The sequence below is a fragment of the Perca flavescens genome, chromosome 21 (assembly GCF_004354835.1).
Source record: "Perca flavescens isolate YP-PL-M2 chromosome 21, PFLA_1.0, whole genome shotgun sequence".
NCBI lineage: Eukaryota > Metazoa > Chordata > Actinopteri > Perciformes > Percidae > Perca > Perca flavescens.
Window position 1 is genome coordinate 5,905,398 of NC_041351.1, and position 13,489 is coordinate 5,918,886.

At 39.6% G+C, this 13,489-nt stretch overlaps 2 protein-coding genes across 2 annotated transcripts; both read left to right on the forward strand.

Moving 5' to 3' along the window:
- The first annotated feature begins 877 nt into the window (after positions 1 to 877).
- On the forward strand, positions 878 to 10,393 carry LOC114547677 (homeobox protein Hox-D3). The gene is made up of 3 exons (XM_028566986.1): positions 878 to 1,344; positions 7,583 to 7,921; positions 9,330 to 10,393. The coding sequence occupies exons 2-3, from the start codon at positions 7,666 to 7,668 to the stop codon at positions 9,887 to 9,889; spliced, it is 816 nt and encodes a 271-aa protein (XP_028422787.1). The 5' UTR covers positions 878 to 1,344; positions 7,583 to 7,665; the 3' UTR covers positions 9,890 to 10,393.
- Positions 10,394 to 11,127: 734 nt separating this feature from the next.
- Positions 11,128 to 12,952, forward strand: hoxb1b (homeobox B1b). The gene is made up of 2 exons (XM_028567879.1): positions 11,128 to 11,998; positions 12,256 to 12,952. The coding sequence occupies exons 1-2, from the start codon at positions 11,437 to 11,439 to the stop codon at positions 12,570 to 12,572; spliced, it is 879 nt and encodes a 292-aa protein (XP_028423680.1). The 5' UTR covers positions 11,128 to 11,436; the 3' UTR covers positions 12,573 to 12,952.
- Positions 12,953 to 13,489: the final 537 nt, after the last annotated feature.

Here is a 13,489-nt window from a genome sequence, read left to right on the forward strand (position 1 = left end):
GCAGACTTGATGGCTGATTAGAAAGTAATAAACCCAGAGTATTTCTAAATGGATAACCAACATGTATTACTACATTATTACCTAACGGACATGGCTGCACAATGGAATGGTAATGGATTTTTTCACAACCTGGCACCTGTGTTCCTGTGTATGCTTATAACGGATCTAAATGATTTAACATTAATAAAGCAGTTAATAGTAAGTTATAACCCCTTTATAAAGGGTGCCTCATTAGAAAGAGTTTCCTTACAGATGAGATGACGTTTTAAAAAGTAAAAGCTCTGCTTCCTTGAATAATATTATTATTTAAATGTTTAACTAATATGCACTTGTTGTCCTCCGGTTCAGTTTGCCTGTTTATAAAGCATAAAGTAGCCTCTTAATGATAACCCTTTTGTATGTTATATCGTTTGAGCCAACTTCATAAGTTGTTACCACTAGTTTTACACTTCTTTATGGAATCGATGGTGAATAAACGTCATTTACATGAAATGATCGGTCATTTTTCAGTAAAACGAGCAGAAATGAGGAATTATCTTGACTAATAGTTCAGGTCAGAGGAACATATGTTTATGGATGATCACAGATTTTCACCCGGGTAGACCACGAAAGTAGTGATCGTCGATTAGCGGATGGGACCAACCATGCTCTTTTTGGGAAATTTGGTTGAAAAGAAAGCCATATTTCTGATGGAGAAACTTTGAAAACACGAGGACAACATGCGGGTTACCAGTTTAAGGAGGCTGCAAGTTTCTGTCCCCGTGCAGCCAGAGGCTGACACCTATATGTCCCCTATATGTACCCTGTAGATCCGAATTTGTGTAAATATAGCAGCAGCCACAAATTCGTGTCTTGGGGAGTATGTAGGTGATGACACTTCACCTCGAGGGGAAGAAAACCACGAGGAGAAAACGCTCATTGATTTCTGTGTGTGTGTGTGTGTGTGTGTGTGTGTGAGTATATTTCATGGCAAATAATGCTGCACGTTTGGTGTTTTCTGTGTCTCGTAATGTGTGTTTTTGTGTTTTTGTATGGAGCGTTCACGCACAGAGCTGCAGGCCCTCACCAGAGTCCATACGAGATTTTAAGTCTTTCTTTTTCTCTCTCTTTTAGCCGCACATTGCCGGAGAACATGACATCTGTGAATGTTGCAGGACAAGCCCTTCAATGCGGGCCATTGTTCGGCACACCATTTATCTTCGTTTCGCTGCACTTCACTGGCCCGTTAGGTCGAGGAGGAGTTTTAGTTTTCCGGGAGAAATGTGAGGAGAGTTCCTCATCAAACGGCTCCAACAGGCTCCCAGCATACTGGAGACCGGAGAATCTGGTGAGAAGATGGAAAAAGTAAGTTGATTTGAATATTTATTTAGCTGTGATGATGATCATGGAAGTGAAGAGGCGAATACAGAGCGAGAGTTTGCATCTGATTTGAGGGAATCATCCGTTGACACTTTACTATCAGCATAAGGTGACGACAACCAGTAAATGAATTATTTATTACGCACTTTAATGGGGTTTTAAGCAGATATAAGTACATTTTAAGTGTTTATTGATGTACAGTGTCTGTCAGCAATGCGTTATAAAGTAGTTCTAAGTTAAAGTAGACTCTAAACTATTTCATTTACCCCCTTTGAGTGTTTATTAATGTGCAGTAGGCCTATGTGTAATTATAGCCTACATTCTCCCACTTATTTTACATTATTACAACAGCAACTTTATTTAAATTTTTATATTTTATATTAGGCCTATAATTACATTAATACACGATTACATCTGCTAATAACTACATTATAGTGTGTTAAAAACCAACCACATGTTACGTGTTTATATACTGTTTATAAAGTATTTATTAGTTAAAGTAGACTGTGAAGTTTTCTTAATGACTCTGATTTTGATTTTTCTGGATTATTCTGGTCTTGTGCCTTTTTTTTGTTGCACTTAAAACCTGTTTGTGTTTTTATTCAAACTGTATGTTAGTTATAGTTATTATGGTGTATTTATTTGCTTGATTGCTTATGTTAGCTGTGGGACTTTGCTTCTACTGTGGATTCAACTGGGTTTGAATTAATCCAGAGCCATAAATCCTCTCCTAGTGGACACGTGGTTTCTGTAGCTAATTGACAGGAGAGGTTTGTCAGCAGGCTGAACCGAGGGGTGGAGGAGGAGGTGAGGAAGAGGGAGGGAGGGGGGGGAGGGGGGGTGGGGGTGTACATGTCCATCACAGATCAGACAGGCAGCCTGAAGAGTGTGGAGCTCACCGTGGTGATGAAGACGGGATGTAAAGTGCAGCTCAGGGATATATTGTCATATGTGAATAATAACTGTCACACTGCAGCCGCACAGGGATCAAACATGAATTCATATTTACACTGTACACTAACTCATCATGTCAGTCTGCATCTTCATCTTCTTCCTCTTCTCCGGCTGCCTCATATATAACAGGAGGAGTTAGTGGTACTTATCAGGGGCGGAGCCAGACATTGTAAACATTCAGGGTTCAGCCCAGACCTGGGGGGGGGGGGACTTTTAGAATACAGTAGAATAGTCCTTATTGTTAAGAAATTATTGGTCATATCATTGATTCAATGTAATTTTGATTATGCATGTTCTGCTTGGTACTGTGGATTATCAGTTAAACTTAAAAATAGACTGCAAGTGATGCAAAATAATGTTATTCGCTACCTGTTAAATGCACCACCCCGGACTCATATTGGTAGAGATGCTTTTAAAAGGGTAGGGTTGCTGCCAGTTTGTGTTAGAGTGGAGCAGTTAAAGATTAATCATATGTTTAATGTTATAAATGGCTCTGCTCCCAAATATTTACATTCCCATATAAAAATGGTTCATACACAGCATAATCACAATACTCGGGCCAGTGTCCGTTCTTGTAAAGTGCCCAGAGTCAACAATGCAGCTAGAAGTTCTTTTTTTTATACAGGTATAACATTGTGGAATAATTTGCCACTTTCCCTCAAAATTATAAATACCAGGGGGGCTTTTAGATATAAAGTAAAGGTATTTTTATGGAACAGAGTAGCCAATATTTTTTAGTTAGAGTAGATTGATTATTTTATGTGATTTATGATTCTTTGATTTTAGAATGCTTTTAAACCTTGGATGATTTGTATTATATGTTATTGTTTTTGACCAGAAATAGGTCTTTGTTATGTGTTGTATGTTTTAACACCAAGGACCATGTTGGAAATAAGTGTTTACACTTTAACATGATATCCTTTGGATTATGTTGTTTGTTAAATCCAAAATAAATCAATCAATCAATCAATCAATTGTCATTGGACATGTACAGCGAGATTGAATGCAGTCCTACCAGTGCAAAACATCAGCAAAAGTGCAAAGCAGGTGAATAAATAAATATAAAAGAGCCTCTAAAAGTCACTATAAAATATGCAAAAGTGGTAGGTTTTAAAAAAGTAACTTCTAAAAATGGTTTCTGAGTCTGTTTGTTTGTATTTTAGTTGTCCTGAAAAACATCTGCCCGAGGGCAGCAGTTCAAACAGAGAGTATCCGGGGTGACATGGAGCTTTAAGTATGTTCTGGGCTTTTTTGGGGCATTTTTAGACCTTTATCGACAGGACAGCTGAAGAAATGAAAGGGGAGAGAGAGGGGGGATGGCATGCAGCAAAGGGGCGGAGGTCAGAGTCGAACCTGAGCCCACTGCATCGAGGAGTAAACCTCTATATATATTGGCGCCCGCTCTACCGACTGAGCTATCCGGGCGCCCTGTTCTGGGCTTTTTTGGGTCAGTGGGAACGGCAATATTTCCCCAGTAACAGAAAGTTTGCTCCATTAATTTGCTGCACACACTCAAAATTAAAGGAATTTTAAAACCCTAAAAGATTTTGGGGTTTTGATAAAACATTCGGGGCTGGAGCCCCAGAAGCCCCCCCCTCACAACACTTATTCCTGATTTTCCTTGTATTGATATAGTTTTTTTTGTTATAGCACTGTAGGCTATCAGAGAGAGTTATGGCACATATACGCAGTGGTGGAAGCAGTACTCGGGGCCTTTACGTAATTAAAAGTAGACATACAACAATCTAAAATGTACTTCATTACAAGTTTGTTTCCTTGTACCTGGGGGTCCCTGATGGGCGTCTGTAGCACACACAGAACCAGAGCTCAGACATGACCTGATGCAAGTTTAAGTAACCAAGTACTGTACTTCAGGGCATTTACTCGATTAAAAGTATAAATACAACAATCTAAGAACACTTGGTACTTACAAGTAAACGTCCTGATTTCAAAATGTTACAAAAGTATAATCAGCCAAACAATGTATCAAAAGTAAAAGAACTCATTATACAGAATTATATTCTGTTTTTATCACGACAACAAAGACTTTTTAATGTAGTTTGACAATGTGGAGCCAATTCGAGATAAATCAGGCTACTACTGAGTAGATTATTAATTTAGTACCGCATCATCTCATATGTTATGTAAAAGTAACTTAGTGTCAAATAAATGTAGTGGAGTAGAAGTAGGCTATAAAGTAGCAGAAAAGTAAATAAGAATATCAAAGTTGTACTAAATACAGTACTGATTGATATGCAGTGATTAGGGAGGAAACAATATTAGAAACCTCTCTCTGTATAATGTAATACAATTCAACACTACAGCCTCCATAAAGCAAAAAAGGACATTTCCAGAGCTTTAAGCTGCTTTGCATGGCCTTCATCAGCAGCATAGAGTAGTTGCGTTGCCACTGTGATACCATGAGATGGTCTGCCTGAGGTTTCTGCCTGTTAGAAGGAAGTTTTTCCTCACCGCTGTTGCACCAAATGCTTGCTCCAGCATGGGGAATTGTTGGGTCGTTGTTAATTATAGAGTGTGGTCTATCTGTAAAGTGGCCAGAGATAACTTCTGTTATGATTTGACACTATACATAACATTTAATGGAGAACTATTGAAACTATAGCCTATATGAAACCAACAGGATGTGAATGAAAGCTCCTGAAAATGTCCAGTAAGTGCAATTTATGCTAAGATTTATATATATATATATATATATATATATATATATATATATATATATATATATATATATATATATATATATATATATATATATATAGCTATATCTATCCATCTATATATATAGATATATATCTATATATAGCTATATCTATCTAGCCATCTATCTATCTATCTATCTATCTATCTATCTATATATATATATTTTTTTTTTTTTTGAACTGAGCATTCTGCATGGCGCATTGGACAGCATTAATTTCACTCACGTTTCCTTACTGAGGGGATATGCGTACATGTTTTGAGAGACATTTTACTCAATTTTATCTTTAAAATGAAATAAAATGTCTCACTCTGCAGCTTCTGAAACTTTTATTGTTGGACACCACATATAGATCTGGTTACTACTCCAATTGTCTCTGGGTCGACGGTCGCACGGCTCAGAGATCAAAGATGTTCATTTGCATTAATTGACGCTATACTCAGTTAAATATTACCTTTCAGAGCCAATCAAAGCGATCGAGCAAAACATGAAGATGAGACATCAAAGCACCGCCAATCGATCCACTGCAGCAGTCTGATGATGGCCACATGTAAACCAAACCAAGGCCTCATTAAGGAACTTCTGAATGGACGCCGCCGCTGCTGCTGCTGCTGCTGCTGACCACTGTCTGTCTCCTCTTTAGTGCTTTAAAATGACTCACTCACTTCAAATTAGAAACAAAAACAAAGAAAATCTCATTACTGACACAAGACGTAATGCACTTGGTATGTGAGTGTGTACAAAAAAAACAACTCCAGACTAAATACTGAATGCTTTCTTTTGCCGGAGTAATTCATGGCATCTCTGCTGGCATCTGTAGAAGGGATGTTTGAATGTCTTCTAAACGCACTTGGCCACGTTCCCAGGACAAAAATAAAGATGTCTGTGTGTTCATATAACTGTGAAAATACAGCTTAAAAAACTCGCAGTGTTTGGGTGATTTCAGTGGTGATGGGAGGCCGACCGTTTTCCCTTATCTAAATCCACTTAACATGGGCTTCAGTGCCAACATATTTCAGCCTTTTTCTTGCCTCTCTTGAGCCACCTTAAGGCTTTTAGCGTTTCCACGCTGCTGTAATTGCCATAAAGGTGTCGAAGTAGACATTTATCCGTATAGAAAAGCGTCTCTCTCTCTTTTTTCTTCTTTTTTTTTTTATCGCAAGGCTATTTCCATGTATGAAAGTGAGCTTGCATGATCAGCAGAAAGGGTTTTCTCTTGACACACACACACACACACACACACACATACACGCAGGCTGACATTGTGTGCTGTGTGCAGGGCGGTGTGAGCTGCAGAAACACTGTCCACTCTGCTTCACCCCACCGGCATGCAAAGCCACATCATCATCTAATGCGAGAGCTGCTGCTTTCTCTGCAGGATTATTCTAATATTGGGAAGGTTTTATTTTTTCTTCCAAAACAGAACTAACAAAAAAAAACAAAAACAAAGGTGAGAGGAAACCGGTGTGTGATTGTTTGCGCGAGGATGTGTTCCAGTGCGGGATGAATGTAGGTTGTGAAGGTAACGCAGCCGCGGACTGGCTTATGTGTCTTTATGATTTACGAGCCTGACTCCAGCAGCCGCGGTTCAACCAGAGTTCATAAAGCTGCATGCCTCCAGACTTTATTCTATCTCTCTCTCTCTCTCTATTTCTCTCTCTCTCACTCTCACTCTGCTTCTCTCTTCGCCCTTAAAACTGCTGCTAAATAATTCTGTTCTGTTGGATTCAATTGAATTAAGATATTGAAGAGGCTACTATGCTTTTTTCCCACCCTTCTTCTTTAAATCGCGTTTTGTTTCAGATCAGGGCAGAATACAAGCTGCAGCTGCAGAACGGACTGTATGATTTTGTGTTTGATGGAGATGGATGGATGTTTTAGTAGATTGTGTTACATTTCATTTTTTTTCCCCCTCGAAAATGTTACAGACAGGACCATCCATTAACTGAATAAAAGGCTGCTATTTATTAATACGCACAGGTCTAATGTAATAATGTAATCTCAGGAAACACTATTTAAAAAAAAAAAAGAAGATAAAAAGAAGGTATTTACTTTTGTATTTCTATGAAATTTATTTTCTATTTTTGGGGCCTTTTATGTTCGGATGTTTATGCGTAGACTGATTATTATTGTCATATGTTCTTGTTGCCATTATTGTTAATATTTTATCCTTTTTTTTTAAGACAAACAAAAGTCCTGGGAAATAACCCTTATTCCATAATCTAAAAAGATGATATTTCATTTGTTTTAGCTGCATTAAAACACAATTAGAAAAAGACAATGAGCCTCGTTGTAGGCCAGTGAGGTCTACACTAATTGTTAGGGGTAAAGAAAAGGACACGTTTAATTTCTGCGCAGATTTAATAAGATTGTCCTTGATTTGGTGTTTTCCAGAGGGTTTATTATCGCCAACTCTTATTTTTCCGTGGCCTCTCAGGCCAGGAGAGGCTTGCTATTCATGTCAGCATACTATTGAGTTGATAAGATGGATCGTGTGGTCTCCTCCCTGATTCTGTCTCCGTCTTTTTTTTTCTTTCTGCGTCCTCTCAGGCCAGAAGCTGCAGGGCTCTCTGGAAACCTGCCATGACATTTGGCTGCCAGCGCTCCGTCAGAAGGTCAAAGGTGCACATTTAATGGAAATGCAGAAAACCAGTGCGACCCAAAACACCCAGAAGCACCACGACTTCTTCTTCAACGAGTCTTTGGTGGAGGATGTCAGCGGGTGTGGGTGCGCAGCCGCACACCAACAATTGGCGCAGGAGACGTTTGAGCGCACGTTTCCCTGGAGGTCAAAACAGCAAAACCCCAAGTTTGCTGTGAGCAAAAAGATTTTCCCCTGGATGAAAGAGTCCAGACACTCAGATCAGAACCCTGGCAGGAGAACCGCAGGTCTGTAAACAAAGAGGCAGCAGTTGTTTTGAAACGAAGCCTTTTCATTAATGTCCACTTTATTAATTGAAGACATTAGTTTATATTTTCTCCTTCTCAGGTTCAAAAGATCAGGTAGCTATTAATAAAGCTATACAGTCAGGCTATTAGCAGAAGGATAAACACACACTGGCTCAGTGTAGCGCACATATTTTATTTAGAATCATAATAACATAGTAGCCTACTATTTATTTATAAAGGCCTAGTTTTTTCTTCTTCTTCCATGGTTTATTTAGACTTTTACAGTTACAAAAATGTAATTATAATTAGGGCTGTCCTCGACTTATACAATTTTGTTGACTAATCGATTAGTTGATTTAATTGACAGAGCTGTGTGCTTTGAGAGGTGGTTAAGACTAGAAAAGCACAATATAAATGTAGTTAATTAACCATCTGTAAAACTGAGTTTCTCCACAATTAATCCTGCAAAAGCACCACTTTAACTCTTGTGTTTACCATAAATGTGCTCATAAGTTTCTTGGAAATGAGTAATTAAGCATGAATAAGCATAAAAAATGACTAATCGACTAAAGAAATCTTAGTCGACCAAAACGATTAGTCGACTAATCAACTAAGAGGTGGCAGCCCTAATTATAATACGTATGTAATAGTATACATATATGCTCTTTAGATTTACAATAATCTATAAAGGCCTAGTTTTCAAAACAAAAACAATAAAAATATCAGAAAACGATTAAAAATGTTTCAATAAACATGGAATATGAATGCTTCCCTTCATTTAATCTAGGCTACCTTTTTATAAGACCTTATAATAATTTTTTTATAAATTTGTCTCAGAGGCCTTTACAATCTGTACCCCTGAATCTTGATTAAAGGAAAAACTCCAAATATCTGTCTAATATCAACCACTTAGGCCTACCACTTTTAAAAAAACAAGCGAGTTAAACTCTTGGTCACCGTTTTGGAAATATCTCAGCTTCCTCCTCCCCCTATACTATACATCCCGTACTGTAACACTGTAACACATCTTTGTGTAACACCATAACCTCTAAGTTACTTTCAAACAATCTTCTTTAGTTATTTTTCTGTCTTTTCCCTTTCTCTCTATTGTTATCGATTTCTACGCTTATTTTCTAATTTGTATTAACGTATTTAACCTTTATTCATACGGGTTAGGTTGGCTGAGCATGCATGCTATGGTTAACAACAACAGAAGCATTTAATAAAAGAGAGAAGTGACAGTAAACAAGGTGCAGACTGTAATCAGGTAGAGCAAATGACTGAGAGTGATCTTGAAGTCATAAATAAAAAGAAGAAAACCAAACCTCCCATTCACTGCTTCCACTCAGTGAATACAACCTGTTCAACCTTTCCCCTTTTTTTCCTCTCCAACTGTTTGTCTCCACAGACTGCACCGTCAACGAGAAGTGTCCAAGCGCGATCCCGCCGGCCCCCAAGAGGACGCGCACCGCGTACACGAGCGCGCAACTGGTGGAGCTGGAGAAGGAGTTCCACTTCAGCCGCTACCTGTGCAAGCCGCGGCGGGTGGAGATGGCCAGCCTGCTCAACCTCCACGAGAGGCAGATCAAGATTTGGTTTCAGAACCGGAGGATGAAGCAGAAGAAGGACGAGAGAGAGCAGGGCCTCGCCACCCCTCCGTCCTCCCCCTCCGCCCCGGGCAGCCCCACTCTGTCGAGCCTGGGTTATGTCCATCTGGGCGGGGATTACCAGCCGGCCTCCCCTCCGCTCAAGTCCCAACAACAACACCAGTCCCAGGCAGCGTACCCGGCAGAATACTCCAAATACCCAGCTCCAGGCTTCACGCACGAGCCGCAGTTTAATGTGCAGTACGACATGCACACCACCTCACGCACAGCAGACCCAAATGCGGATCTTAACGGGTCGTTTTTCTCCCAAAGCTGCACTCAAGACAGAATCATGCAAGCTCCAAAACTGACTCATCTGTAGCAGAAACATGTGATTTCCTCGACTCTCCACAAAACAACTTTCCACTTAATTTTTAGAAGATCTGTCTTCATGCATGCAGCTATTTTATGATTTATTTATTGGACTAATTAATCTAAATATTAGTCTCAAATTTGTATTTTTACACATGTATTTATTTTATATCAACTGTTGTGTTAACTTTCACGCATGGGCCTCTTTTAAATTATTTTCCGGAGACATGCAGCCCTGTGTATCTTAGGTTGAAATGTCCCTGCTGTTATTTCAGCTACATACATAAACACAATTTGTTGAGATTTCCCCCACCAGACTCTCCACAGTAAATACTCCTCTACGAAAGGACGACTGTAATGCAGCCAAAACGTTGAAATAAATGGCAACTTTCCTTGTTTTTTGTTAAAGCTTAATTAGCACTTGAGGTCTATCACATCACATGAACTCTTACTTAATTACAGGGGATGAGTGTGGATGTGAGAGTTTCTTTTTATTGAAAGATATTATATTATAGTCTCGATGTTAAAAAGAAGCCAGGAGGGGGGAAGGTCTATACGGTTCGCAAATGTGTCTTTTGTTCTTATATGGGCAAAGTGGGCCACACAAGCTGTCAATCTGTTAAAAAGAGCGCATGATGGATCACTGAATTCACTGCGCTGCTTTTGAGTCTGTCTGTCGACGAGAGGCCGAAGAAATGGTTTGGTAGGAAGCCAATTTGAACAAACTTTTATTTAGATACATTTACAGCTAAAACTTTAGACATTTATATGACAAAATAATACCTAGATGTTACTATTTTGTATTATTACTTGTGTTTGCTTTTAAGATAAGTTAAGATAAAATACTTAATTGTCCCCAAGGGGAAATGTAGCTTGGTCAATAGTGCTACACATAGAGGCAATCAACTTAAAACAAAAAAACACAGTGGTACACTAAAGACACAGTAATTAATTACATACAGCACACATACCTAATGAAACATAAATTACCAGTTGTAAGTGACATAAACATGGAGATATGTAGCACATGCCTTGTGACATTCAGGTTTGGTTAAAGGAATAATTTAGCAGTCTAATATTTGACATCTTTGACAATACTAATGTATGATGTGTGCCCCCTTTTGTAGTCTTCGGAGGCCACTGTTATAATATTTATAATGATCTACTTTTCATCGTATTACTGTTATTATGTTAGATAGCCTACATGGTAATTATTTTAATTTTTTTTGCCATTCATTTGTCATTTTTCAGCTCCTCTAACACTGTCTGAAAATGTGTCCTAATGTTTGTGTTCTTATCAGATGGATGAGCGAGTTTGATTGAAGCATTTGTCATGTAAATGCGAGCCGTTTGATGGACGAGCCCGCAGACTTGACAGAGTGCTGGAGGTCCTTTGCCATTGGCGTTTAGCGGGTCACATGGTGTGTCAGGAAGGTGATATGAGGGTGGAAGGCAGTTTTACAGCTTTGACATACTACCTAGAAGGTTAGGGCAAAGGGAGCACCGATTAATGACTGCTCAGTCTTGATCAGTTGTGAACAAACAATAGGCCCAAGGATGAACTCCTACTTAGACTACCCCGTGTGCAACCGGGGAGCAAATATTTTCAGTGCCAAGGCCGGATACCACAATTTAAACCACGGATACATGTCGTCCAACTCGTGCGCAACAAGTGATAGTTACGCACCGGACGGGCGTTTAGTTGCTTCAACTTCTGCGCCACACCAGACCCCGAGCCTCCCTATGCACCCCCACCAGACACATGTCAACCTGGATCTGCAGTTTGCAACACCGGGGAACTCCATGTACGGCTCACCTCTGGAGTACGGACATCACCAGTACGGCCTCGCACCCGAGCAGGACCGAAGCTTCATCCATGCGCAAGTCTCACCCCTCGGAACAAACATGGCTCCCTACACCGGGGACAGTTGTGGGCCTGGAGTCGCAACAGGCAGCCAGTATCCACATTTTGGAAACGGAGATCAGAGGCAGCAAGAATATCCAGAAAGTGTTTACACAAGGTTACCGCCCCAAAGTAGGGAGAAGGATTTGGACCATGTGGAGGAAACTTCTAAAACATTTGACTGGATGAAAGTGAAGCGGAATCCACCTAAAACAGGTTTGTTCATCCTTAGACATATTTAAGAATAATAGCTAGACGTAGAGAATCCATTAGACGTCTGAAGGTAATGTTGACTCTCAGTGCGTAAAAATACAATTCAGCTGATGTAATGAAGCCCAATTGTTATAAAAAAAAGTGTATCTGGCAACTAATGTTTTGTACATGTTTCTATTCATTCTCACATGTATCATTCACAGCTCCAGCTCCATGACTTTCATGTTTTCATCCATTCATTCATCCATTTCTCTCCACAGCTGTCCACTCGGAGTTCGGGGTCCCCGGCCAGCACAACGTGATCCGCACCAACTTCACCACCAAGCAGCTCACCGAGCTGGAGAAAGAGTTCCACTTCAACAAATACCTGACGCGGGCACGGAGGGTGGAGGTCGCCGCCAGTCTGGAGCTCAACGAGACGCAGGTGAAAATTTGGTTCCAGAACCGCAGGATGAAGCAGAAGAAACGCGAGAAACTGGGCTGCGTTTTGGTTAACACTCCGGCACCTGAGAAACTCTCCGGCCCTGACACCTCCTCTCCAAAGCCAAAAGGGAAAGACTGTGAACCAATTTTGTGACTTTTGAAAAGAAAAGAACAAATACACAATTTGATTGTGGGGGCCTGAGCAGTTTTCCGCACCATTCCAAAAAAAAAAAAAAAAAAACTGTGAAAAATGCATGTGGACTTTGTGAAGTATACAGGGTATGTCCGTCTGCGTATGTGCTTATATTTCTATGATTAATGCTGAATTGGATTCTGAGAAACCTTATAAAAATGTCTTTTAATCAGTTCTTGTATTTGTAACTTTCTTATCATAAGTCCATGTTGTTTTGTGTTGGAGCACTGAAGTACTCAGTGTCACTGTTTGCACTATTTATTTACAGGGTATTGTCCAACAACTGTTGAGATGTTTTAGCTTAATAATAAAGTTTATTAAATGAGAAAAAGTGTTTTACTTGCTGCTTATGTAAAAAGAAAAGGGCCAGGCTGTAACAAATGCTCGTAAAGGGTTAAGTCCAATCAAACCTTTGAAATTATTTCCTCCTATTTAAAAAAAAAAAAATATATGTATGTAATAAATTGTTCTAAATATGAATGTTTTTGAATCACATTACAAACTTCTTTCCTATATTCACTTCCATTAATATTCTCACCATGTCCCCTTGCATAATGTGACAAGAGGAATCTTTCACAACACATGGGGTGGTTCCCAGTGACCTTTTCACCTCGAAATACCTCCAGGGGCTCTAAACATGACAACAAACTCCAGGGAGCCAGGTCTCACCCTTGATTTGTTACCCAAATTCTGCTTGGAGACAGCTGACACAGGTTGCAATGACATCCACTTGTATTTTACATAATTTGAGTTCTGTACTTTTCATTAAACAACGGCATTATCTTTTAAAATCAGAGGAACTAAGTTGCTGAATTAACACTGAAGTGCTCATTGTGGCTTCAACCTCAAGGTAAACGTTTGCCGGACCTGTCCACCTA